Source organism: Theropithecus gelada, chromosome 1, assembly GCF_003255815.1.
Source record: "Theropithecus gelada isolate Dixy chromosome 1, Tgel_1.0, whole genome shotgun sequence".
Lineage (NCBI taxonomy): Eukaryota > Metazoa > Chordata > Mammalia > Primates > Cercopithecidae > Theropithecus > Theropithecus gelada.
In genome coordinates, this window is record NC_037668.1 from 128,505,060 (window position 1) to 128,532,799 (window position 27,740).

General features: G+C 39.5%; 1 protein-coding gene across 3 annotated transcripts; it reads left to right on the forward strand.

The window, feature by feature from the left end:
- The first annotated feature begins 1,393 nt into the window (after nt 1-1,393).
- Nucleotides 1,394-26,648, forward strand: RTCA (RNA 3'-terminal phosphate cyclase). 3 transcript variants are annotated; one of them, XM_025358278.1, is made up of 12 exons: nt 1,394-1,657; nt 1,761-1,861; nt 2,748-2,786; nt 3,408-3,551; nt 5,891-6,014; nt 8,758-8,816; nt 10,184-10,325; nt 10,950-11,074; nt 12,612-12,670; nt 19,427-19,521; nt 20,978-21,082; nt 25,297-26,648. In XM_025358278.1, exons 1-12 carry the CDS (start codon nt 1,613-1,615, stop codon nt 25,396-25,398), a joined length of 1,140 nt encoding a protein of 379 aa, XP_025214063.1. In that variant the 5' UTR covers nt 1,394-1,612; the 3' UTR covers nt 25,399-26,648. The 3 variants fall into 3 exon arrangements, with proteins under 3 accessions (XP_025214063.1, XP_025214071.1, XP_025214074.1); XM_025358286.1 differs by lacking the exon at nt 2,748-2,786; XM_025358289.1 differs by lacking the exon at nt 2,748-2,786 and having other exon boundaries at nt 1,423-1,657; nt 3,393-3,551; nt 25,297-25,674.
- Nucleotides 26,649-27,740: the final 1,092 nt, after the last annotated feature.

A 27,740-nucleotide genomic window follows, 5' to 3' on the forward strand; every position in this document is an offset into this window, starting at 1 on the left:
TGTGTTCCCTAAAACATTCTCTGTCGCAAAGCAGCACAGTGTTGGTGTTCACATCAGACCACCCAGGTTCACATCTTAGTCTTCTAGTTAAAATTGTGTGACCTTGTAGCAATAGTTTAACACAGGAAGCTGTAAAACAGTAAAAACAGTAAGTACTTTATCACGGTGTGAACGCATGCAGTGCACAACACCTAAGTGCTCAATAAATGTTGCCTGTTATTGTTAGAGAATATTATTAATATATTGTAATTGTCCCCATAATAAACTGTAGATAGATACAGTACATGTTAATTATTATTATTATTATTTTTTGTTTGTTTGTTTTTGAGACGGAGTCTCGCTCTGTCGCCCAGGCTGGAGTGCAGTGGCCAGATCTCCGCTCACTGCAAGCTCCGCCTCCCGGGTTCACGCAATTCTCCTGCCTCAGCCTCCCGAGCAGCTGGGACTACAGGCGCCCGCCACCTCGCCCGGCTTATTTTTTTGTATTTTTAGTAGAGACGGGGTTTCACCGTGTTAGCCAGGATGGTCTCGATCTCCTGACCTCGTGATCCACCCGTCTCGGCCTCCCAAAGTGCTGGGATTACAGGCTTGAGCCACCGCGCCCGGCCAATTATTATTATTGAGGATGACATTGTAATTGATTACGTCTCAGTCTCTCCATTATACCTCCAATAACTTTGGGGGTAGACGCTGACTTACTCTTTTTGCTTCCCTAGAGGTTTACATGTTATTTGGTACTCAATTATGTAGGAAATGAGCCACAGGCAGAACCGAGAAGCTGGCTGTTGCTTCTGCCCTCGCCTGAGGTGAATTGTCAGCTGCACTGTTCCTCGGAGTCAAGGGCTCACACTCACTCTCAAGCAAAATGGCATAACTTTGGCTTTTCAGAGTATTGAACTAGTGATTCTGCCTTGCCTGCCCCTCAAATAAATGGTGTGTCACCCTAGAAACAAAGATAACACACTCTGCATACACAAACACGCACTCAGCGAGGAACGAAAGGTTAAGACTATCAACGGAACAGGGCGCACACACTTCGAGAGACAGGTACAGTGAAAGCCAACCAGAGAGAAGGTGGTCGGTGCATCGCAGGGTCCCGATCTTTCTTGCATCTTCAGCTCTAAAAGTCGGCATCTCGGGGTATGCCAGGGTCCTCGAGAAAACAGATATAAACACATATTTACCCACAAAACAGAGATAAAGCACAAGCCTGCGGGATAACTGGCGGAATTATCTTACAGTTGAGACTTTCTGCAACCTGCAGATTTTGCTGTGTCCAAGGCACAAGTCTTTCAGGGCTCCTGCGCACCTCAGCGACAGTCACCTCACCTCTCCGGCAGCTTCCTCGCCCTGACCGCGGCGTTCCCAGCGCGGCGCCTTGAAGCCGAGCTATGCGCATGCGCACCCACTGCAGACCTGGGCGAACCCGGGTGTTCGTTTCAGCTGACTCCGGTGTCCCGAGAGGCGCCGCTTCTTCCGCTTTTTCGCCAGGATCCTGCAGCACCAGGCGTGAACCGAGATTTCTGAACTACTGGGCGGGAGCCAACGTCTCTTCTTTCTCCCGCTCCGGCGGAGGCTTTGTCGCCGCGGGCTGGGCCCCAGGGTGCCCCCCATGGCGGGGCCGCGGGTAGAGGTCGATGGCAGCATCATGGAAGGGGTGAGTGCAGAGCGAAGCGGCCGGAGCTGCCGCCAGACTAAGGAGGGCAGCTCTCTCCACCGGTGTGCTTACGTCTCTTCTCCCTGTACCCCACCCTTTGTAGGGCGGCCAGATCCTGAGAGTCTCTACGGCCTTGAGCTGTCTCCTGGGCCTCCCCTTGCGGGTGCAGAAGATCCGAGCCGGCCGGAGCACGCCAGGCCTGAGGTAAATCTGGCTGGAGGGAGACTTGGGCTGTGAAGTTGGGGGATGCGGGGGGGCGTCGGGCTGACGGGCTGGGGCATCGGGAGTCCGAGTGGTGGAACCCAGAAGGTCCCGGACGCAGGTATGGGCGATCCAGGGCGGGGACGCTCTGCCTGGGCGGTGGCCTGGGTTGTAAGATCTTGAAAGCCTCGAGGGGTGAGTTTATAAATGGTTTCGAGTTTTCTCTGTTTGGCTAAAATAGTCTCATTTGCTAAAGAGCTAGCTTTTAAAATGTTTTCCCACCTCACCAGGCATTCCAAATATCTGAATAGCACGTATGAGCAGGCAAGACAGATAGGGCAGAAATACTTGTGAGGCCAGAGGAAACCCTGTTTTTTTAACTAGTGCATTCTGTGCTGCTGCCAGTTTTAGAATCATAAAACAGTAATGGATCCTGAGATGTGTTATTCCAGCTTTCATTCATACCTCCAGAGAGCTGTTACGACCAGAATTATCTGTTGTGGAGAGGGAAACACCTTGACACTTGACCTTATTTCTTCTGTCTGGGTAGCTGGGCATGCCACTAGTTGAGTTTCAGGTACATGCAGCTGTTAGAAGAGGACCCAGGTTTGAAGCCGCACTGATTGCTTTGTATGTATTCTGTATTTATTACATTTTAATACATCGGCGAGCTCAGTCTTTTGTCTACAGTTTTGAAATTACCAAAAGGCAATTACTGATATATGTTAATGTTAATTGCCTTTGTCATAGTTGTTTGCAGCCCTCCAGTTCACCAACAAGGGAATCCAATTCATTAGGCTGTAGGTGTTGTATTAGTTTGCTAGGGCTGCCATAACAAAATGCCACACACGGAGTGGGGCTTAAACAAAAGAAATTTATTTCCACACAGTTCTGGAGGCTGGAAATCCAAGATCAAGGTCCTGACAAGGTTGGTTTCCTCTGAGAGCCATGAGAAAAGGATCTGCTCCAGGCCTGTGTTTTTGCCTGTTCACATGGTGGTTCCTCTGTGCACCTTACCCCTAGCGTCTCTGTATGTCCTAGTTTTTCTTTTTTTTTTTTTTAAATAAGGTCACCAGTAAGATTGTATGATAGCCTTATTTTAACTTAATTATCTCTTTAAAGGCTCTGTCTCCAAATATAGTCACATTCTGAGATGTGGAGGGTTAGAGTCTCAGCATATGAATTTAGGGGGGACATAGTTCAGCCCATACAGGCACCATAGATTATTCAGTCAAGTGCAAGCGAGACTGGTGGCGCTGAAATAACTATTAGTTTTCTTCTTTTGCACACTTCTAATTTGCAACAATATATCAGGGTATGTATTTATAGTTAGAAATAACTGATCTTTAAGGAAGTGTTAAAATGATACCTACTAGCAGGTAGTCTAGGTGCGTAAAAACCCAGAAGGAAGCTGACACTGAAGATGTGGCACTTACTGTGGTTAGACCTTGCTGTTTTCTTGCCATTGCAGTTTTATAAATTTGTCATAAAATGTGGGGATATAGGCAGTCTGAATGCACACGTTTTGATGCAGTATTATGACCTGAAGGCCTCAACATTTATCTGGACTGGAAATGATTCGAGATTTGTGTGATGGGCGACTGGAGGGGACAGAAATTGGCTCAACAGAAATAACCTTTACACCAGAGAAGATCAAAGGTGGAATCCACACAGCAGATACCAAGACAGCAGGGTATGTATCACTTAACATTCCATTTAAGTAACCTGGATTTAAGTCCAGGTTTTGCCACTTTCTGGGCAAGTTGCTTAACGTCTATGAGCTTGTTTCCCTACTTTTATGTTTTATTTTTTTGAGACAAGGTATCCCTCTTGCCCAGGCTGGGGTGCAGTGGTACAATCACTGCTCACTGTAAGCTGTAAATCCTGGGCCCAACAGGTCATCCCACCTCAGCCTCTGAGTAGCTGGGACCATAGGCACACACTGCCACGCCCAGCTAATTTTTGTATTGTTTGAAGAGACAAGGTTTCGCCATGTTTTTCAGCTGCTCTTGAATTCCTGAGCTCAAGCAATCCACCCACATTGGCTTCCCAAAGTTTGGGGATTACAAATGTGAGCCACCACACCTGTCCAATAAATATTTATTGAATTAATGAAATTCATTATTACTGATAGAGACGTCCCAGTTGAATACTTAAGCATCATTGTGTAAGTAAGTTAAATAAAGATCTGTCTTTTAGTAGGTAGGAGCCTATGTCGAATTCCCTTTCAAACTACTTATGAATATGATTGCTTTCACTTAACTTTAGAGAAGGGAGATAATGGCTCATTTAGAAACAACCAGGCCAGGTGGGGTGGCTCATGCCTGTAGTCCCAGCACTTTGGGAGGCCGAGGTAGGTGGATCACTTGAGCTCATGAATTTGAAACCAGCCTGGGCAACATGGCAAAATCCCGTTCTCTACAAAAAATATATATATACACACACACACACGTATATACACATGTATATACACATATATACACACACACACATATATATATATAAAAATATATATATATAAATTAGCTGGGCATGGTGGTACATGTCAGTAGTCCCATCTACTTGGGAAGCTGAGGCTTGAGCCTCGGAGGTGGAAGGTGCAGTAAGCCGAGATTGTGCCACTGCACTCCAGCCTGAGTAATGGAAGGAAACCCTGTCTCAAAGAAAAGCTAATGACCAAATGTTTCACTTTATAACATTCATCATGTTACATAACTATTTCTTGTGATTTCTCACATTATTTGACTATAAGGACCAAACAAGCAAAGCAAGCATTACTTCACTAAAACTTTTCCATGTGAAATATTTAGCTGTTAGTCTTTTTTTTTTTTTTTTTTTTTTTTTGTCTCCCAGGCTGGAGTGCAATGGCATGATCATGGCTCACTGTAGCCTTGACCTCTCGGGCTCAGGCGATCCTCCCAAAGTGCTGAGACTACAGGTGTGCACCACAATGCCTGGTTAATTTTTAAATTTTTTGTAGAGACGAATTCTCACTATGTTGCCCAGACTGGTTTTGAACTCCTGGGCTCAAGTGATCATCCCACCTGCATCTCCCAAAGTGCTGGGATACAGGCATGAGCCACCACACCCAGCCAAGCTGTCACTCTTTATAAAGTATTATTCTTTTATTTTTATCTTATTTATTATACTTTAAGTTCTGGATACATGTCCTGAATGTGCAGGTTTATCACATATGTACGCATGTACCATAGTGGTTTGCTGCACCCATCAACCGGTCATCTAGGTTTTAAGCCCTGCATGCATTAGGTATTTGTCCTAGTGCTCTCCCTCCCCTTGCCCCCCACCCTGCAACAAGCCCCGGTGTGTGATTTTCCCTTCCCTGCGTCCACGTGTTCTCATTGTTCAGCTCCCACTTATGAGTGAAAATATGCAGCGTTTGGTTTTCTGTTCCTGTATTAGCTTACTGAGAATGATGGTTTCCAGCTTCATCCATGTCCCTGCATAGGACATGAACTCATTCTCTTTTATGGCTGCGTAAAATATTATTCTATCATATCATGAACTCCACAATGATAGGAACTATATCTTAACTTTACACCTGGAACAGTACCTTGTTATATAGTAACAACTCATATATAATCAATTCAGACCTTGACTATTTTGAAAGCATTTTCATAAACTGCTAGTTTCAAGAATTCTTTTGTAAAACTTTTGAAGAAGGTTTTATTTTAAATTTTTTTTCTTTTTTACTTTTTTGTAATATAAAGAAAAGTATCAGAACTTACCCAAGGTCACACAGCTAATGTGTTTAGTTGAAGATTCAGACCCAAGTTTGGTTATCATTTAACGCTGTTTTTTTCTATGGTGAAATACGGTCTTTCTTTAAAATTCAGGATTTTACTATTCAGACACTAAAATGGTTTTTAACTAGAAACTCAGTGGCATATACCTGCCTTCACAGTTGTCTGTGCTTCAGTTAGTAGTGATGAACAATAATATAGCTTATGTAAGAGTTTGAAAAGAAAATGCAGAAAAGAAAATGAAAATAAGCCCCTTCTGCCTTCTTCTTAGGAGTGTGTGCCTCTTGATGCAGGTCTCAATGCCGTGTGTTCTCTTTGCTGCTTCTCCATCAGAACTTCATTTGAAAGGTGGAACTAATGCCGAAATGGCACCACAGATTGATTATACAGTGATGGTAAGGGCTTTTGTTGTTGACAAACTAAGATCTCATACATGCTTCTGAGTCTCCATTCTCTATTTAAATATATCTTGAGTGTTTTTTTTGTGAGTTTCTTGTTTATCTCTTCATGGTGTCTTTTTTCTTGTTTATCTCTTCATGGCGTCTTTTCTTTCTTTCTTTTTGTTTTTGAGACAGTGCTGTCGCCAAGGCTGGAGTACGGTTACATGATCACAGCTCACTGCAGACTCAACCTCCTGAGCTTAAACAGTCCTCCTATCGTGACCTCCTAAGTAGCTGGGACTACAGGCACATACCCAGCCAATTTTTAAAATTTTTTTTTGTAGAGTCGATGTCTCACTGTGTTGCCCAGGCTGGTCTTAAACTCCTGAGCTCAAAGGATCCTCCCACCTCAGCCTCCCAAATATGTCTAGTTCTGTTGCAGTAGGGTGTGGGGAATTATGTTTACTTTAAGTTTGTTGTTATATCTTAGAATAGTGTTTATAGTGAATTTTAAAAAAAAAAACTCAGGTGTGGTGGCTCACACCTGTTATCCTAGCACTCTGAGAAGCTGAGGTAGGCAGATCCCTTGAGCTCAGGAGTTCAAGACCAGCCTGGGCAACATGGTGAAATCCCATCTCTACAAAAAAAAAATATATAAATAAAAAACAAAAAACACCACACACAGAAAAATTAGCCAGGCATGGTGGTGCACACCTGTCCAAGCTACTCAGGAGGCTGAGGTGGGAGGATCACTTGAGGCTGGGAGGTCGAGTTTGCAGTGAGCCATGTTGGCACTTCATCCTGGGTGATAAAGCAAGATGCTGTCTTTAAAAAAACAAAACAAAACAAAAAACACCTTGAGTGTGATAGAAATTATATCAATTGTGATGTGTTATTTTATAAATACAAGAATTATGATTTGGAGGAAAACTCAAACTTTTTTTTCCATTAAGCCCCTTCCATTCTAGGATCAAACGTTTAAAAAATGATTTTAAAAATACTGGTGTGCTCATATAACTAGTGGGAGAGAAAAGTGGTATAATCTTTTTTTTTCTTCCAGATTTTTTAAAGTGTAATTTTCAGTTGAATCCATCCTTTTTAACATGCAGTTCTGTGATTTTTGACAGTGATATAATTCACAGTTATGAACCATCTACCACAATCAAAATGTAGAATAGTTCCATTACTCTAAAAAATTCCCTTGTACGTTTTTGTAATCAGTCCTGAGTCTCAGCCCCTGGCAACTGCTGATCTGTTTTCTGTCATCGTTTTGCCTTTTGTTCAGAATGTCATGTAAGAAATAATACTGTATGTAGGCTTTGAGTCTGGGTTTTTTGCTATCCATAATACATTTGAAATTCATCCATGTTGCTTATATCTGCAATGAAAACTTGAGTTGTGTTCTCGTATATGGATGTACCAGTTTGTGTATCCATTCATCTGTTGAAAGGCATTTGGGTGTTTCCAGATTTTGGCAATTATAAATTAAGTTACTGTTAACGTTCATATGCAAGTTTTTGTGTGATTGTACATTTTCATTTCTCTTGGGTAAGGTTGTTACAATAAGCAAATGTCTAACTTTATAATACATAGCCAGGTTATTTTAGCTTCCAAAGTGGCCACTTTTTGCATTATTACCAGTACTATACGAGAGTTCCAGCTGAAGTGGGCACAATGGTGTGTGCCTATAGTCACAGCTCTTTAATACTTCGTAGGCTGAGGTGGGAGGGTCTCTTGAGTTTAAGCTGGAGTCTAGCCTGGGTAACATAGCGAGACCCCATCTCTAAAATAAAAATAGATATCAAATAGAGGGTTCCAGCTGTTCTGTATCCATCCTAGCGCTTGATATTTTCAGGTTTTTATTTGTTAAGCTTTTTCTGCCTTTAAAAAAACCCCACAAAACAAGGTTAATAACGTGCATACCTCTTGGATACGTAAGAGACAACCCAGAGAAATAAGTAAATCTCTAGAGTAAATCTCAAAGAGTTGCCTTAGACATCAGGCTTAAACACCATCTTTCTCTGAAATCTTGCCATTCTAATAGATGCTATAATCTTTTTAAAGTCAGTTTGATGGGATGTATAATAAAAATTAATCTCTCCCCACCTAGTAATTTGACTTCAAGGAAACTGCTCTAATTCAATATTGCAAAATGCAGCTAAAGATAAATGTTAAAGGTATTTGAACAGAGCATTATACACTGTAATTATCATTATATAAGATAGATCATTACCTAATAATGAAAAATTGGAGAACCGTTAAGTAAATTAGGCTAGGATGCTATGGAGGCATTCAGATTTTGTTTAGGAATAATTTCATGATGTCAGGAAAATGCATATGTTTATAATGTTAAAGCATTGTCTGTGGAATGAGATTTCAACTGTATAAAAAATTGAGATGGCAGAATGGAATGCTCTTCACCAATACCCCCTCATTTCTTAAATGTACTATTTTGAGACGCGTTAGGAAGTATTGGCCTTTGGAGTAGAATAACCACTGATATCAAGTATCCTAAGTTCTAGTTTTTTTCATTAGATAGACTTGCACAGCTCTGATTAAATAAATGTCAAACTTTTATATTTAGCTACATACCAGTTTTTTTCATTTGAAAAAATGGAACCAGCCTACATATTCTTATAACACCGTTTACCTATAGCATCCAATTACTAGCCAGCAAAGCACTTTTGTTTAATAAATACACTTGTTAAATTAGTGAATATTGCTGATTAACCTAATGATAAAAACTGATTTTTTTCAGGTCTTCAAGCCAATTGTTGAAAAATTTGGTTTCAGATTTAATTGTGACATTAAAACAAGGTAAGTTGCTTATTTCTTAAATGTTAGGATCTATTACTTATGCTAAAAATAGTGGAAAAGTTAGACCCTTAGAGAACTGTCTTTCTGGTACCCACTTAATACATTGCATCTCTTGTAAGAAATAATTGTACTTTGAGGCTTAAAAATAATGAACAGCAGGGGCATGGGGACTTGAGAACAGCTACACATGATGGTTATTTATTTCTAGGGAAAATATTTTCAAGGGAATTTTCACACCGAGGTACCCTCATATCTAGTGTTATTTCATGCCCCAGCACAGCTGAAGTGCTCACTGTGTGTAGACAACTGGACTAAACACTAAGGGGTCATAAAAGGAATTCTCTTCCACAATGTGATCCGAATTGTTTTCCTAAGAAACACATTGGGCATTCAGGTTATTTCTCTTTAAGGCTTCCCTTCTGCCACATAATCACTAGGCCGTATTTCTTGGTGTGACATTTAAGTGCTTTGAAGTCTTGCCCTAACTTTTCTAACTTCTTCATCCCTCTCCTCCTTTCAACGTGTTATATATTCTAACAATATGTTTGCTTGTTATTCCTTAAATATGCTTTGTGCCTTTGGACTTCTGTGTCTTTGTTCATGTTATTCTTCCCCTGCTCTCCCAAAAGTTAGAAATCCTGTGTTTTTTTTCAACGTGAAACTTATACTTCTTTATGACCTCTGATTGTACCTCAATCGGAATTCATATTTGTACCTATGTTGTAACCTTTCTTATAGCCTGACTTGTATTCTAGTAGATAGTATATGGAGCCATCTCCCTACCAGATGTTGAGCTCTTTGACGGGAGGAGTACTGTCTTCTCACCATCTGCTGTAGAACAGATGACACCAATTAATTGAATTAAAGCTTTTAAAGTGTTTTGCTACCTAAATATTCATCATATATTTATTTGAGTACCTACCATGTGCCAGACATTGTTTAAGGCACAGGAAAACAGCGGGAATGATATAGGTAAGTCTAGCCCTCAAGGAGCTTATATTCTACAACAGCACTGCCAAATAGAACTTTCTGCTTTGAGGGAAATGTCCCATATCTGTGCTGTCCAACATGGTAGTCACTAGCCAAATGTGACTATTGAGCACTTAAAATGTGGCTAATGCTGCTGGGGAGCTGATTTTTAAATTTTATTTAATTTTAATAGTTTCACATATCTCAAGGCTACCATATTGTACAGACAAAATTTTGTTTTTTAATGTGTAAAATTTTACAAAATACAGACCTAAAATATTTAGACCTTTCCATGGATTACATGTTTGGATATCATTGACATGTCATTTTATTGTAATACTGAGTTTTGTTTTTGTCATACAATCAGTTTATGTGGGCATTTGTTATACTTTTCATAGGGGATATTACCCAAAAGGGGGTGGTGAAGTGATCGTTCGAATGTCACCAGTTAAACAGTTGAACCCTATAAATTTAACTGACCGTGGCTGTGTGACTAAGATATATGGAAGAGCTTTCGTTGCTGGTGTTTTGCCATTTAAAGTAAGTTGTCTAGATGTTCTCAGAAATAAAATGTATGTGTGTCTTGATAAGTATTATGTCAATTAAATTTTGAAATTATTGAGAGAACTTAACATTTTTTTAAAGAAAGAAATCATGTCCTTTGTGGCAATATGACTGCAGCTGGAGGCCATTATCCTAAGCAAATTAATGTAGGAACAGAAAACCAAATACCACATGTTCTCATAAGTGGAAGCTATGCATTGAATACACATGGACGTAAAGATGGGAACACTGGAGACTGCTAATGGGAGGAGGGTAGAAGGGGAGTGAGGGTTGAAACACTGTCAGGTACTGTGTTCACTACCTAGGTGATGGGATCATTAACATACCAGATCTCAGCGACATGTAATTTACCCATGTAACAAACCTGCACATGTACCTCCTGAACCTAAAAGATGAAACATATATATTAATGGATACATTAACAAAAATAAAGTTAATTTGCTTAAGCGTTTTTAAAAATTCAGTGCTCTCTTGAAAATCAAGTTATTAAATAATGCATGTAAAAGCAACCAATTATTTTATATGTCTTTGAAGTCTTGAAAACAATTTTCCAAATAATCAGTAATTGTTTTATTGTATTTTTCTGTCTTGCTAAAATAGGTAGCAAAAGATATGGCGGCGGCAGCAGTTAGATGCATCAGAAAGGAGATCCGGGATTTGTATGTTAACATCCAGCCTGTTCAAGAACCTAAAGACCAAGCATTTGGCAATGGAAATGGAATAATGTGAGACAATACTTTTTCCTACACATTAGTTGAGAGCCCCAAAATAATTCTAATTAAATTAAAGATTTGTAGGGTTTCCTGCTTAAGTTTATAGTTTTAAGAAGTTTCAATTTATGTATGTATGTATGTATGTATTTATTTATTTATTTTCGAGGCAGAATCTCGCTCTGTCGCCCAGGCCGGAGTGCAGTGGCACGATCTCGGCTCACTTCTAGCTCTGCCTTCTGGGTTCACGCCATTCTTCTGCTTCAACCTCCCAAGTAGCTGGGACTACAGGCGCCCACCAACACGCCTGGCTGTTTTTGTATTTTTGGTAGAGACGGGGTTTCACCGTGTTAGTCAGGATGGTCTTGATCTCCTAACCTCATGATCCGCCTGTCTCCGCCTCCCAAAGTGCTGGGATTACAGGCATGAGCCACTGCGCCCGGCCTCAATTTGTATTTTTAAGGACATTCCTACCTAAAACACCAGTATCATAAATTAAGACAATTATTCTGAATTTGTTCTGAGGATGACTTGCCTTTTGTTACGTTGTTACATTAAACTTAAATGTTTAATCAGAAGTTAGGCTTTAAAGCTAGTCCTGTGAGAATATTTCCAGTTGCATGAAATACTTTAAATGTGAAATCAATTCACAAATAAATATAGCAAAGAGCTTTTTAAAAACAGACTAGAGGCCAGGCACCATGGCTTATGCCTATAGTCCCAGCACTTTGGGAGGCTGAGGCGGGCAGATCACAAGGTCAAGATATCAAGACCAACCTGGCCAACATGGTGAAACCCTGTCTCTACTAAAAATACAAAAATTAGCTGGGCGTGGTGGTGCACACCTGTAGTCCTAGCTACTTGGGAGGCTGAGGCAGGAGAATCGCTTAGACCTGGGAGGCGGATGTTGCAGCGAGCTGAGATCACGCCCCTGCACTCCAGCCTGGCGACAAAGCAAGACTCTGTCTCAGAAAAAACAAAAACAGACTAGAACTATTATGTTAATTCAGTTAGGAGTTGTAGATTTAAGTATTAGTACAAATTCTTTAACTGATTTTTTGAAGTATAAAAGTACCATTTTTGGATATTTAAGTTTCAAATCCTCTCATTCAGAATTTCCATTAAAAGGTTTAAAGTAAATGCTTGCTCTACCTATGATAATACTATCTAAAAACCATAGAACAATACCAAAGTCTCTGCATAATGACCTTTTTATTTAAGATAATTCTGAAACACTTTATAATACTGTGTGCCTGTGAAATGGTACTGCTTAGCGCTAATGACATGGTAACCTGTTGGGGGGCATGGTAGACATTTCTTAACCTGTGAATTAGAATCTGGTGTGACTTCTGGTCAAGTGGTAAAGGATACTAGTGGTCTGATTAAGATAGACAATGCTAATCATGCCACCCTATATGAAGAATTTTTACTTTTGCAATTTGCTGCCCAGATTTTGTTCTGCCTATTTAATAGCCATTGTTCTCCTGTGTTGTATTTGCATAAATTTAGAATATTTATAGTAAAGGTAGTAATAACTTCTTTTCTTGCACAGAATTATTGCTGAGACCTCCACTGGCTGTTTGTTTGCTGGATCATCGCTTGGTAAACGAGGTAAGATAAATGAAGGGGGTCCATAGTTCCCAATGCTACTGGAAAATTCTTTAATCTCTCAGGGTTGGAATGTTATAGAATGATGAATGACAAGTTTAAAAGGATGTAGTTAATTGATTCTCTTTTAGAGTCAATTACACTTTCAGACTTTCAGTCTTTCTCCCACCTTTATACTTTGAAAAATTTCAAACTTATGGAAAAGTTGAATGACTCATTCAACTAGTCATCCATACAGCCTTCTCTTAGATTCACTAGTTATGAACATTTAGTTTGTTGTGTATATTTCTGAGCCATTTCAATGTAAGTTGCAGGTGCCATGTCTCACCCCTGAATACTGCAGCATATGTGTCCAAAGAACAATAAGTACACAATTATAATACCATTTTTACACCTGAAGAATTTGTCTGTTTTATTCTGACACACCTGATAGCTTCATACATAATGAATTGTTTCCAAAATATTATTTAGAGCGATGTGGGATTTTTTTTTTTTTTTGAACACAGCATTTGTTTCTCAAGTCTCTTTAGTCCCTCTTTTAATATAGAATCCTCCCATTACCTTTTTTTTTTTTCTCATTTCATGATGCTGACATTTTTAAGAGTCCAGGCCACTTTCTCACAGAGTTTCCCACAATTTAAATTTGTCTGATTGTCTCACGATATATTCAGATTAAACATTTTTATTAAGAATACTACATAGGTGATTTTGTGTACATTCCACTGTATCACGGCAGGGGGCACATGATGTTAGTTTCTCCTTTATTGGTGAGGTTGAGTGTGATCACTTGGTTAAGGAGGTGTGTCCTGCAGATCTGTCTGCTATGAAGGTTCCTTTTACCTTTATAATTAACTAGTGATCCAAGACAATACTTTGAGGCCATCTGATTACCTTGCTTCCACAACAGCTTTCATCCAGTGGTTTTAACATCTATTGATGATTCTTCTCTGCATCAGTTATTACATTGGTGATTTCAAAATTTCAAATATTTTTGTGAAAGGGAAATTTGTTTAAGGTTTGGCATATTAGAGAGAGAAGATACATACATGCATGTGTTTGTTAATATTTAAACTTTTACCAACCAGGCAACTTTTAGGTGAACTTCTAGTTGATTGCGTGGTCATTGATTGCTTTATTCCTACTTTGTAGCATCTTTAAAAATGCTTACCAAGCTGGGCACAGTGGATTACACACACCTGTAATCCTAGCACTTTGGGAGACTGAGGTGGGAGGATCACTGAGACCAGAAGTTCAAGAGGATCCTGGGCAACATAGTGAGACCTTGTCTTTGCAAAATAAATAAACAAATAAAAATGTTTACCCTAGCTATGCTGTTTAGCCACATTATTAGTACTATATGCAAAAAAAATTAGGAATTCCTCAGTTTGCTCAGTTGGTAAATCTAGAACTAGTTGGACATCAAATCACCATTTCCAGTTGAACTCATACATAAATGAATTCTGTCTAAAACTGTACTATTCAAATTGTGGTTGGCAGACAGGCAAACTTGTCAGCATCAACTGGCAGTTTGTTAGAAATACAGATTTTGGGGCCTACCTGATGTATTGAATTGGAATCTGTGGGAGTGGGGCCAAGGAATCCATTTTAACGAACTTTCCAGGTACTTTTAATGTGTACTGAAGTTTGAGAAATAGTGATCTAAAATATGTATTTGGCATATACTAATTACGTATTAGGTGCAGTGAGGAATCAGTGTGGATATTGAGCCACTCCATGCACTATCTACAACAGTCTTTAGAAGCAAAGAGAATACAAATATAAAACGGAGACTAGGAGCAGACATATTACAAGCAATAAGTACTTAGCAGGCATTGGGAGAAGTGTGAGTTTGTTTGTATCACTGGTTACCAAATGTGCCAGGTACTGTGTACTAGGGATTCAGAAGTGATAGCTATGATTCCTGCCTCCTGGCTTATTCTGACAGAGGAAACAGACCAGTTCTATGATAGTGGTATCCCCAGGGTACCCTAGGAACACAGGATGAGAAAAGTGAATCCTTCTGGGGACTGCTTGACCCCAAATCTGGCTTCTGCCATTTAATGGTCCTCCAGTGGGTTCTGTGGGTAAATAGAAGTTGGCTGGATAGAAAAGTGAGAGCTAAGGAGGAAGGACAAAGAAATTTGACATACAAAAGTATTCTGGGTGAGGTGGCATGCAGCTGTAGTCCAGGCTGCTCGGGAGGCTGAAGCAGGATGATTGCTTGAGCCAGGAGTTTGACAACAGCCTGGCCAACATGGCAAGATCCCATCTCTTAAAAACTTTTTTTTTTTTTTAAATTAGCCCCACATGGTGGCTCACACCTATAGTCCCAGCTGCTCAGGAGGCTGAAGCGGGAGGATTGCTTGATCCTAAGAAGTTCAAGGTTGCAATGAGCTATGATTGCACCACTGCATTCCAGCCTGGGTAACAGAGTGAGACCCTGTCACCAAAAAAAATAGTGTTCTGTGTTTGAGTGAGCAACTGCAAGTGGATAATAGGCCTGGGTAGGGGAATGGAGAGAGATGACAACAGAAAGGTCGACAGGCCAGATTCTGAAAGGCTATACGTTATATCTAGGAGTTTACATTTAATCCTGAAATATAAAGCGTTTAAGGAGGGATGTGATATGAGAGTTTTTGAAAGATAATTCAGAGAAGTAGAAGAAAGCCATACTGGAGGTGGGAAGATAAGAGTTTATTACAATTCAGGTCAGAATGGTAAGGGCCTGCGCGAAGGAGTGCTGGGCTAGGGAGGTGAGTATTTGCAAAAATGAATGGACAGTATTTGGTGGCCAGTTGGATATGGGAAGTGAGGAAGGCAGTGTAAAGTATGATCTTCCAGATGTCTGGCTGAGGTAACTGGATATCTTTACCTCTTGTGAATATAGGAATATAGGGGGTAGAGTTAGTTTGCCAGGGTGGATGATAATTTTAAATGTGCTGCACTGAGATTGATCATGAAGGGATCATTACTTTATCAGTAATACATGGGATTTTTTACCAGGCCTGAAAAGAATTTTCTAATATTCTGTCAGCATTTTTTTCTTACTTTGTCACATGAAACAACTTGTACTTTGAAGTTGTCTTTGGATAAAACACTTGTAGAGTTCACAGTACTTATTTTTAGACTTAGGGTGTTAGGAGAGAATAAAGGAGAGAGCAACATGCCTGCTGAGATTGACTGACTCCTCCTGGTATCCTTCCTTGTTTCCTGTCATGGACATCAGTCAAATGAGATGTTGTTAGCGAATACAAAAGTAACTTGTGGTCCTCTCAATCTAGCTTGTCTGTATATTAAGGATCTCAGAGAGAATATCATGACCTCCTTTATCCAGATCCCATTTCGTTTCTGATTTAAATTAACTAGAAAACTACTGGATTTAGGGGCTGGGCGTGGTAGCTCATGCCTGTAATCCCAGCATTTTGGGAGGCCAAGGTGAGCAGATCACTTGAGCCCGAGCACTCAAGACCAATCTGGGCAACATGGCAAAACTCTCTCTCTACAAAGAGTACAAAAATTACCTGAGCATGGTGGCATGTGCTTGTAGTCCCAGCTACTCCAAAGGCTGAGGCAGGAGGCGGGAGGATCACTCGAGCCCAGGAGGTGTAGGTTGCAGTGAGCCGCGATCACGCCACAGCACTCCAGCCTGGGTGACAGAGCAAGATCCTGTCTCAAAAAACAAAACAAAACTACCAGACCTTGAATCCTAATTTCTTAGGGTTATTACCAGAAGGAACATTGGATGCTTGTCAATACCACCATAGGTGTTAGAGGTAGGAAGTTGTAACTAGTGATGCCTTTATCATTGTCTCAGTTACTAAAACCATTTTGATCTTAGTTTGCTTATTTGTTGAGCAAGAAGATTAACCTGGAGAATCTCCAGAGTCCTTCTAACGATAACATTGTTCAATTTTATTTGAAAAAGATGAGGTTTTGTTTTGTCTGAGAAAATCTCACTGTTTTAGACTGAGGCAGTGTGTTATGATAGCACTAAACTGAGAGTGAGAAGACCTAAATTTTAGTCCCATGTCCTGTCATTATCATGCATAGTGACTCTGGGCTTTCCTTATCTGAAAAATGATACTGAACCATGATCATGATCTATGTTTAAGGATCCCTTCCAACTTTAAGTGATTGCATTATAGACAGAATGTGTTTTGTCTTTCCATTGCTGAGTATCTGTGTGATCTTTCATTACTCTTGTCTTACACAGTTATATTCTTTACTATGGGAGTAAAATAATCTGCTAAAATGAATTGTGCCTCTGGTTAATCAATCTCTATTTCCTTTGTATAGAAATTGCCTCACTTACAGCAAGCACCTTCCTTCCTTCCCTCATTGTATGTGGTAATTCAGGGCATCTCTCTGTTTGTTTTTTTGTTTTTTGTTTTTTTGAGATGGAATCTTGCTTTGTCGCCCAGGCTGGAGTGCAGTGGCATGATCTTGGCTCACCACAACCTCCGCCTCCCAGGTTCAAGTGATTCTCATCCCTCAGACTCCCAAGTAGCTAAAACTATAATCGCATGCAACCATGCCTGGCTAATTTTTGTATTTTTACTAGAGATGGGGTTTCAGCTTGTTGGCCAGGCTGGTCTCAAATTCCTGGTCTCAAGTGATCTGCCCGCCTCGACCTCCCAAAGTGCTGGGATTATAGGCGTGAGCCACCGCGCCTGGCCCAAATATTCTAAAATTTTTTAAAAATCCAAAATCTGGCGATTGGGCGCGGTGGCTCAAGCCTGTAATCCCAGCACTTTGGGAGGCCAAGACGGGCGGATCACGAGGTCAGGAGATCGAGACCATCCTGGCTAACACGGTGAAACCCCGTCTCTACTGAAAAATACAAAAAACTAGCTGGGTGAAGTGGCGGGAGCCTGTAGTCCCAGCTATTCGGGAGGCTGAGGCAGGAGAATGGCGTGAACGCGTGAGGCGGAGCTTGCAATGAGCTGTCGGCCACTGCACTCCAGCCTGGGCGACAGAGCGAGACTCCATCTCAAAAACAAAAAAAAAAAAACAAAAAGAAAACCAAATCCAAAATCTGAAACCTTCTAGTCCCAAGCATTTTGGAAAAGGGTTACTCAACCTGTGTTGTTATTAATAGCTTTTTATGTACTAATCTGGGTAAAAGATGCTTTATAAATATTATCTCTAATTTCTATAACAACTTTGCAACATAGTTATTATCATCTCCATCTTCTAGAAGAGGAAATGGCAGTGGCTAATAAGTCAAGATTCATAGCACATATTTCAAACTATTTCATTCAGTCATGTAAATACTTGCCCAATTGATAATATAAAGAAGGTAATTTATTAATATGACTACTATAAAGAAAAATAGAGTTGCTGGGCATGGCGGCGCATTCCTGGAATTCTAGCACTTTGGGAGGCTGAAGCGGGAGGATCACTTGAGTTCAGGAGTTCGAGACCAGTCTGGGCAATGTCGTGGAACCTAGTCTCTAAACAATAAAAAAGATAAAGAAAACAAGAAAAACAAAGAAAAATAAAGTTAAAATTCTACAATTTCCACTTTGGGGAAAATGTTATATATAATCCAGTAAATTTGCAAATATAAAATAGAAACAAAACTAACCACATTTTCATTTTTTATAAGACGTTTTCATTTGCAGCCAAGAATTTTTTCATTTAGAGTAAATACCTTAAAATAATAATGTGGAATTCTACTACTTCTGACAGACTTATTTTGTATTCAGTGTTGTACCAAAGATTTGGGATATGTATGGAGAGATAGGAAGTAGGGCAAGAGGGTAAATATTCTGACTTATATTTAAAATAAGCTAATACCTGTTCAAATCTTAGAGGAAATAAAACTCTAAAATATTTGATCTGATAATGTTATATGCTCTTTTTTACATAAAGTATAATTTCCTGACTTTTAAAAAATTCTTTGATTCTTTTTTTGTTTGAGATGGAGCCTCGCTGTGTCACCCAGTCTGAAGTGCAGTGGCGTAATCTCGGCTTACTGCAACCTCCACCTCCCAGGTTCAAGTGATTCCCTTGCCTTAGCCTCCCAAGCAGCTGGGATTACAGGCATGCACCACCACACCTGGCTAAATCTTGCATTTTTAGTAGAGACAGGATTTTGCCATTTTGGCCAGGCTGGTCTCAAACTCCTGACCTCAAGTGGTCCACCCATCTCGGCTTCCCAAAGCACTGGGATTACAGGCATGAGCCACCACACTGGGCCAAATTATTTAATTCTGATGGAATTAACCTGTAGACTAATTGTAACGCGCACGCTTTTCTGGGATTTGGGAGGAGAGTTTGTCTGTTTGTTTGTTTGGTAGATGGCATCTTGCTACGTTGCCCAGGCCAGCCTTGAACTCCTGGCCTCAAGTGATCCTCCCACCTTAGCTTCTAAAGTCCTGGGATTACAGGCATGAGCCACCATGCCTGGCTGCAAGTTTTAAACTTTGAAATTGAGGCATAGCATTATAGGGTCATAACTTATTTGTAAACTGGCTTTATAAAGTAGTACATTTTAAATAGGACCAATGCAGCCAATATTTTCCTCCACTAGTACATTTAAAGGTATAAATATTTTCAGTGTTTGCGTATCCCAAACACTGAGAATATTAAATAACTAAAGATCTTATTCTAAAAGGTGCACTGAGTGGGTTTTTGAGGCCTAAAAATTGTATACCAGTGCTAACTGGGATATGTCAAACTTTTTGTCTCTTAGTAGTTAATTTTTTGGGTTTTTTTTTTTTTTTTTTTTTTTTTTAATGTTGTGCTTACCTTTAGGTGTAAATGCAGACAAAGTTGGAATTGAAGCTGCTGAAATGCTATTAGCAAATCTTAGACATGGTGGTACTGTGGACGAGTATCTGCAAGACCAGGTAATGACACATTTAGGTTAAAAACCCTCTAACCTGCTAGATTTGAATATGTGGTAATTAGATTGAATATCAGTTTAAATAATTGACTTTCAGACACTAATTAGCAAGTCCTACTTTAGTAATTTTAAAAAATATTCTGGGATTTGTAGCCCTCAAATTTCAGCCCTCATTTTACTTTACCTTTGCCTATCTACAGTGTTTTGCACAATTGATCACTCCTTCCTTCTTGAAGTATTTTCTTCCCTTGGTTTCTGAAATGTTGTTATCTTCCTCCCTCACTGGCCATACATTCTAGTTTCCTTTGCTAGTTTATTGTTGTTTTCATCTTCTCAACACTTTTTTTTTTTTTTTTGGTGAAGACAGAGTCTTGCTATGTTGCCCAGGCTGGTCTCAAACTCCTGGTCTCAAGTGATCCTCCTGCCTCAGCCTCCTGAGTAGCTAGGTCTACAGGCACATGCTGTTATGCCTAGCTAATTTAAAACTTTTTTTTGTTTTAATTTTTATAGAAACGAGGTCTCAGTATGTTGACCAGGCTAATCTTAAACTCTGGCGCCCAAGTGATCCTCCCACTTTAGCCTCCCAGAGTTTTGAGATTAAGGGCCATGAGCCACTGTGCCCGGCCAACTTCTAAATTTTGATGAGCCCCTGGACTTCGGCTTATACTTGTTTTCTTTTTCTGTAGTTGTTCCCTCTCTTAGTTTGTCCGGTCTCATGGTTTAAGTACCGTCTTTATGCTGACAACTCTCAATTTTATATCTGAAGCCCAGGCCTTTCTTCTTAACTCCTTACTCATAATATCCCTTATGCCTGTCAACACCTCCACTTGGACGTGTCGCAGACCTCTCAAACGTAGCACGTTCACTCACAGTGAGAAAATATTGAATATTTCCAAATATCTTTTTTATGGTCTTTTATCTTTATAGATTTTCCTTTCTACCATACTCTTGTCTCCTTAATCCCAAATCAGTAGTGTCCACGTTTAGAAATATATTCCTCGAGATTTCTTGACCTGTTTCTTAAGACAGTTTCTGTTATTTCTAATCTCTTCCTTCTTGCTCAGGTCTACTTTAAACTCCCAATAAACTCCCAGTATTAGTCTGTCTATTCAGCTGTTAAAATGTAATTTTAGAGAGTAGAATAAACATAGTATTATATATACCAACTTGCAGAAATAGTTGGTCTAAGTATATATATTAATGTTCTATATTTTACTTGTAAATATTAATTTTAAAAATTCAATGTTGAGAGCTGCTACCAAGCCTTTTTGTACCACTCACAGACTTAGGGTAACATAGGTTTTCTGTCATCTTCTGAGTACTTCTGGAAACCTAAAGAAATAGAAATTATTTTCTAGCAATTTTTATTTCTAGTAGTATTTTTATTATGGGCAGCGGTGGAATTATAACTCCAAATATTAATAAATATGTGAGATTTTTGTTTGTTCTTTTTTAAATAGCTGATTGTTTTCATGGCATTAGCCAATGGAGTTTCCAGAATAAAAACAGGACCAGTTACACTCCATACACAAACCGCTATACATTTTGCTGAACAAATAGCAAAGGTGAGTATTCTATCACAAAGGGAAATTGATATTTTGATTTTTATTCTAGCCAATTTTGGGTTAAATTTTAATAAATAGGAAACTTAATAGTAATCATAATTGCTATCCCTGTTTCCTGTTTGACAGGCACTGAGCTAATTTAGCAGTTTATCTCACCTGTCTTCCTCAGCATACCTATTTATTTTAGGTGGCTATTTATTATTATTATTCCCATTATAAATATGAGTAAAGTGAGGCAGAGAGATTCATTACACTGTTCAAGGCCACATGGATTTTTAATGGCAGAGCTGAGCTTTGAGCAAACCTGGGAAAGCGTACTTCAAAGCCCATGTTATAATCACGGTGTGGTACTGCCGTACAGGGTAAGTAAAGATGTTTTGTTGTGAACTATGATATCAAATCACAAGGGATTCATAGTTGGCTATAAAAAATTTATATAAAATTTTAGACATTTTATTTTCTTGATTCTATTGGTAGACTAGAATATTTGTGGAAACTCTAATATTCACTGTCCTCTGAAATTTAGTAGAGTTGACATACAGTTTTTAATGAAGAAGGATTTATCATTGTATGAGCTCATATTCATACCTTTCTTAGAGGATTCTTTTTTTTTCTTTTTCTTTTTTCTTTTTTTTTTTTTTTTGTTTTTTGAGACAGGGTCTCGCTCTGTTGCCCAGGCTGGAGTGCAATGGCATGATCTCGGCTCACTGCAACCTCTGCCTCCCAGGCTCAAGTGATTCTCCTGTCTCAGCCTTCCAAGTAGCTGGGATTACAGGCACATGCCACCATATCCAGCTAATTTTTGTATTTTTTGTAGAGACAAGGTTTCACCGTGTTGCTCAGGCTGGTCTCAAACTTCGTAGCTCCAGGTGATCCGCCTGCCTTGGCCTCCCAAAGTGCTGGGATTACAGGTGTGAGCCACCGTACTTGGCCTGGATTGTTAATTGAAAGAAACAATAGGTATATTTCATCATGAAACTAATGTAATTTCTTTATAGGAAACAGAGGGGAAAAGCCTTCTCATCATTTCCCCTTGCCGGTAAAACCACTGTTGACATTTGGGTGTTTTCTTCTTCTCCGAAATTGTTTCCCTTTGTATTTTTTGCAGTTAATGCATACAGCTTCATTTCTTGCTTCTTTCAGTAACATGTAGCATATTTCCCATTTTGCTTATTCTTTATAATGTAATTTTATAATGAAATATAAAATTTATAACAATTTTATGAGGGAAGGTGCTAATCTTAAGCATTTTTATTATTATTTTTGAGATAGAGTCTCACACTGTTCCCCAGGCTGGATTGCAGTGGCACAAACCTCCTGGGCTCTCAAACGATCCTCCCACCTCAGCCTCCCATGTAGCTGGGGCTACAGGAGCATGCCACCATACCTGGCTAATTTTTCGATGTTTTGTAGAGATGGGGTCTTGCCACATTGCCCAGGCTGGTCTTGAACTCCTGGGCTCAAGAAATCCTCCAACCTTGATCTCCCAAAGTACTAGGATTACAGGTGTGAGCCAGCATGCCCAGCCCTAGACTTAAGCATTTTTTAAAATGACAAAAGTAACATACTAATTTTAAAAATTAGTCATTACAGAAGTGTCCCAAACACAAAACCACTGTTGCTGCCCTACTCCTATTAGTATGATGATCCTTTTTCTTTTCTCTTTCTTTTTTTTCTTAAGATAGAGTCTTGCTCTGTTAGCCCAGGTTGGAGTGCAGTGGCACGATTTTGGCTCACGGCAACCTCTGCCTCCCAGGTTCAAGTGGTTCTCATGCCTCAGCCTCCAGACTAGCTGGGATTACAGGCATGTGCCACCACGTCCAGCTAATTTTTGTACTTTTTAGCAGAGACAGGGTTTCACTATGTTGGCTAAGCTGGTCTCCAACTCGTGGCCTCAAGCGATCTGCCTGCCTCAGCCTCTCTAAGTGCAGGGATTACAAGTGTGAGCCACTGCGCCTGGACTCTTTTTTTTTCTTTTGAGAGACAGGGTCTTACTCTGTTGCCCAGGCTGGATTGCAGTGGCAGTATCATAGCTCACTGCAGCCCTGAACTCCTGGGCTCAAGTGATCCTTTCATCTCAGCCTATCAAGTAGCTAGGACTGCAGATGTGCACCACCACACCCTGCTTTTTTTTTTTTTTTTTTTGGAGACAGATCTCCCTGTGTTGCCCAGGCTGGTCCTGAACTCCTGGGCTCAAGTGATCCTTCCACCTCAGCTTCCCAAAGTGCCGTGATTACTGCTGTGAGCTGCTGCGCCCAGTTTGATTCTTAATTATATATACTTTTAATTGTTATTACATAGGTAAGTGTTTGCTGAATTGTAGGAAAGACTAATGGGAATTAAAGGCAAATTGTATTTGATGTCAAGAGTGTGAACTCTATTTTTATTCTACTTATGCTGTATTTATAACTGTTACTTGTCTGTCTCTCCTTATAGATTGATCTCCTTAATAGCAGAGATCAGGTTTTATTCATTATATTCTTTACTTTTTACAATACTTTACATGTAGTAGACACTTAGTTGTTATTTGAAATGTATACATAACGGAAAGTGCTATGAACCTGTGTATAGCTCGTATCTTGCTCAGCTTTTTTGTGTATAACTGGGTGACTTGGGGCAAGTTTCTTATCTTTCTTTGACTCAATGCAAATAGTTATCTGTAAAATCAGACTTAAGCTAGATAGGCCCGCTATGCTCCTTTCAGGTCTACATATTTGTAGTTTTAAGTAGGTTTGTGTATAGGCTAGAAATGATTTTCATAGCTGCTACTTGTGTTTCATATTTACATAATGTTTGTAATTAGAAAAATATATAAATGCATACATGTATATTACTAATTAAATAATTTGGTTCTCTAGCTCAGAATTCAGCATTTATTCATTCAACAGTAACTTCAAATGTCCACTCTGTGTCAGTACATTACCACAAAATGCTGAAAGTGAAAGAATTTTTGAACATTACTGTTCATTCAGTAAGGCCCCAGAGTGATGGTTTCCAAATTGTACTTCCAAGAATCCTAAGATTTTAGGCATATTTGAAATCCTTTTGCCACAAACTTAACCTATTTAATTGTTTTGATTTTTTTTTTTTTTAAGACGTTGATGGGAGTTGTGGGGAGTCTTACTGTGTTGCCCAGGCTGGCCTCCTGAACTGAGCTCAAGTGTCCTTCCACCTCAGAATAGCTGGGATTATAGGTGTGCACCACTGCACCTGGCTAGTTATTTTGGTTCTGAATTTAGTTTTGTTAAAATGAATCATATTTGCTTTAAAAATAATGATGTTTTCAAAATGCAGTGATATGGGCCAGGCACAATGGGTCATGCCTGTAATCCCAGCACTTGAGGAAGCTGACGCAGGTGGATTACTTCAGCCTAGGAATTTGAGACCAGCCTGGCAACAAAGTGAGACCCTGTCTCTACAACAAAATTAAAAATTAGCCAGGCATGGTGGCATGTGCCTGTGGTGCCAGCTACACTGGAGGCTGAGGCAGGAGGATCCTTTGAATCCAGGAAGTTGAGGCTGCAGTGAGCCGTGTTCATGCCACTGCACTGCAGCCTAGGTGACAAAGCAAGACTCTGTCTCATAAACAAAAAACAAACATACAAAAAATACAATGATACAGATAAAATATTTCAAAGCCAACTTTAGTTACCAAGTGAAAAATGTGATGTTAAGCCCCTTACATTAGAGATGAAGGAAGATGTTAATCACCACCACCGCCCCTCCTCCCCACATACCTTCTCTGAATTGGATCTTTTGAATGATATATTAGGGAAGTAAATTAGCAAGAAAAGATGTAAAGAAATTAAAGGGTAATTTGTTACTTGACAAGATAAAAGTAGAAATGTTTTAGAAAAATTTTAGGGTGTAGGGAATACAGATGCATTGTAATTACCAGTTGAGGTTTCAAAGTTGATATTTACCTAAGCTGCACATCTGAGCTTTCTGATGCAGTGTGTATGGAAGGGGCCCAGGCATATATATTTGGACAAAACTCACGGGTATGTATACCTCTGAATAAGAACCCTGGTTGTACAATGAAATGTGTTATCTTTAGGCTATTGAATTTCTCATGAATCATTTGATCTTTGTGTCTCTGTAGGTTTTTTCAATAAAAGGGGCTTGACATTAACTCTCTGCCTACGTAAGTTGGAGTTGTGGGCTCTTTCTCCATCTCTCTTTGTATTACTTATATACTCCTCTTTTGATTTCAGGCTAAATTTATTGTGAAGAAATCAGAAGATGAAGAAGATGCCTCTAAAGATACTTATATTATTGAATGCCAAGGAATTGGGATGACAAATCCAAATCTATAGAGTATTTGCCTCTTAAATGATACCTCACTGATGTATTGCACTATTTCATAAATACTATAAAATAATGACTAGGAAGTAACTTATTAAAGGATCTGACTTAAATTTGAAGATGAAGTACAGTGTTCTGGTTTGCTGAGAATGCTTCATCAAACTAATCTCACTTTGAATATCTCCTAAGAGATGGACAATGAAGTATCAATCAGGTGGTGGATATGTGTGATAGCTGATTTCAATATTGAAGTATTGAAATAAAATATTCTTTACACCTGAAGTAAATACGTTTTTCTTTTTTATGTAATAAATTAAATCAGGGATATATATTTGATCTGTAATTTGGGTATAAATTCTAATCTCCGCTGAAATCACATCTAAAGTATAATGAGGCAACTTTATGCAAATGTACTTGCTGTGACAACAATAACATTTTTTCCTTTTTTTGTTTTGAGACGGAGTCTCGCTCTGTCGCCCAGGCTGGGGTCCTGTGGCGCGATCTCCACTCACTGCAACCTCCGCCTCCCAGGTTCAAGCGATTCTACTGCCTCAGCCTCCTGTGTAGCTAGGATTACAGGCGCACACCACCATGCCTGGCTAATTTTTGTATTTTTAGTAGAGACAGGGTTTCACCATGTTGGTCAGGCTGGTTTTGAACTCCTGACCTTGTGATCTGCCCGCCTTGGCCTCCCAAAGTGGTGGGATTACAGGCATGAGCCGGCGCACCCAGCAACAATAACATTTAATAGGCATTGTTTCATTCTAATGATATATACCTTCTACCTAGCGGGCACTTTGTACATATTTATCTTTTATTTATTTATTTATTTATTTTGAGACAAAGTCTCACTCTGTCGCCAGGCTGGAATGCAGTGGCGCGATCTCGGCTTACTGCAACCTCTGCCTTCTGGGTTCGAACGATTCTCCTGCCTCAGCCTCCTGAGTAGCTGGGACTACAGGCACGCACCACCATGCCCAGATAATTTTTGTATTTTTAGTAGAGACAGGGTTTCACCATGTTGGGCAGGATGGTCTCGATGTCTTGACCTTGTGATCCACCCACCTCGGCCTCCCAAAGTGCTGGGATTACAGGCGTAAGCCACAGAGCCTGGCTGTAAATATTTATTGAATTCGAATCTGTTGAATATGTTTTGGAAGCCAAACAAGTAAAATTTTAACCTTAGTAGGTTTCACAGATTCATTCCCAGATATGTTTTTGTTTGGCTTGTGGTATTAACAAATAACTGAGTGTCTTTCAACATGCTTCCACATTTAGATGTTTTCCTGTTCCCGGCAGCAGTTGAGGTTGTGACTCGAAACCAGTTTGGTATGTCAGCTCAATGTGTTGTACTACAATATAGTGCATAATTCATTAAAACTTGGGTCTATCTTGGACCTTTTCTCATGGTGATTAAAACACAATCCAAGATGTAGATCAGAGGAAGCTCTATAATACATTCAGAAAGTCCTGAATTAGTCTGTACAGAACAGTAAAATGAAACAAGTTACTCCACGTACATAGTCATTATTCTTACCGTTGTCTGTGATAGCTCTGACCTTGGACAGTTGGGTTCAATTTGCTTTCATGATGATGATAGTGTTACTTGCTGTTTATGTTTTCACACAGTGGGTAAGTTTTCTAAGTTATTCATTTCTGTAATAGTTGAGCTATGAGATATCTTTCTATGTTAGAGTAAAGGTTTATTTAGAGAAATACTACACTTGTTCGAGGGATTGTGATAAATTTGGGGGTCTTCAGACTGAAATGATTTCTGTGCTTCTAATGAGGTGTGCCAGCAGTGTTAAGGAGGTAGGGTGGAGTGCAGAGATTTTGCCTCTGGGAGTGAGAGATTTAAGTTCAACAGGGTACATGGTGAGTTTATGATTAATCTTGGCTTGGATGTGTCCTTATTGAGTCTCAGCAATAAGTCCTACAAGTGACTTGAATTTCTATTTTCCCAAAAACTTCTATTCTACGTCTGTTCTTTATCTAAAATTCCATTTCAGTATGTTTGTTTGTTTTAAACTACCAAATGCAAGTAGTTCTGTTGATTTGACACTCTGTAGAACAGTCTTTTAAGAATATTCTTTAAACCAGTGGCCTTCAAACAGGGGTATTCCTACCACTTGAGTTTTACAAAGCTTTTCCATGAGATTCAGATTTTGCAGATATCAGTAGATTTTAGAGAATTGGTTTCCAAATTTTGCTACTTAAATATGTACTTTCTCCTAAAATTGAGTTGCTTAAAGTCAAGGTAGGTCTTTGAAGTTTCTTTTTAGCATCTTTTTCACAATTGCCATTCTTCCTTTTTACATAAGAAGTTTATTTTTTACCAGTCTTAGTGCATTTT

Coding starts and splice junctions, on each gene's coding strand:
- RTCA (XM_025358278.1), top strand. CDS start 1,613: ATGGCGGGGCCGCGGGTAGAGGTCGATGGCAGCATCATGGAAGGG. Junction 2,787..3,407: donor AAGATCAAGGTCCTGACAAG/GTTGGTTTCCTC, acceptor TATGACCTGAAG/GCCTCAACATTTATCTGGAC. Junction 12,671..19,426: donor ATCATCGCTTGGTAAACGAG/GTAAGATAAATG, acceptor GCTTACCTTTAG/GTGTAAATGCAGACAAAGTT.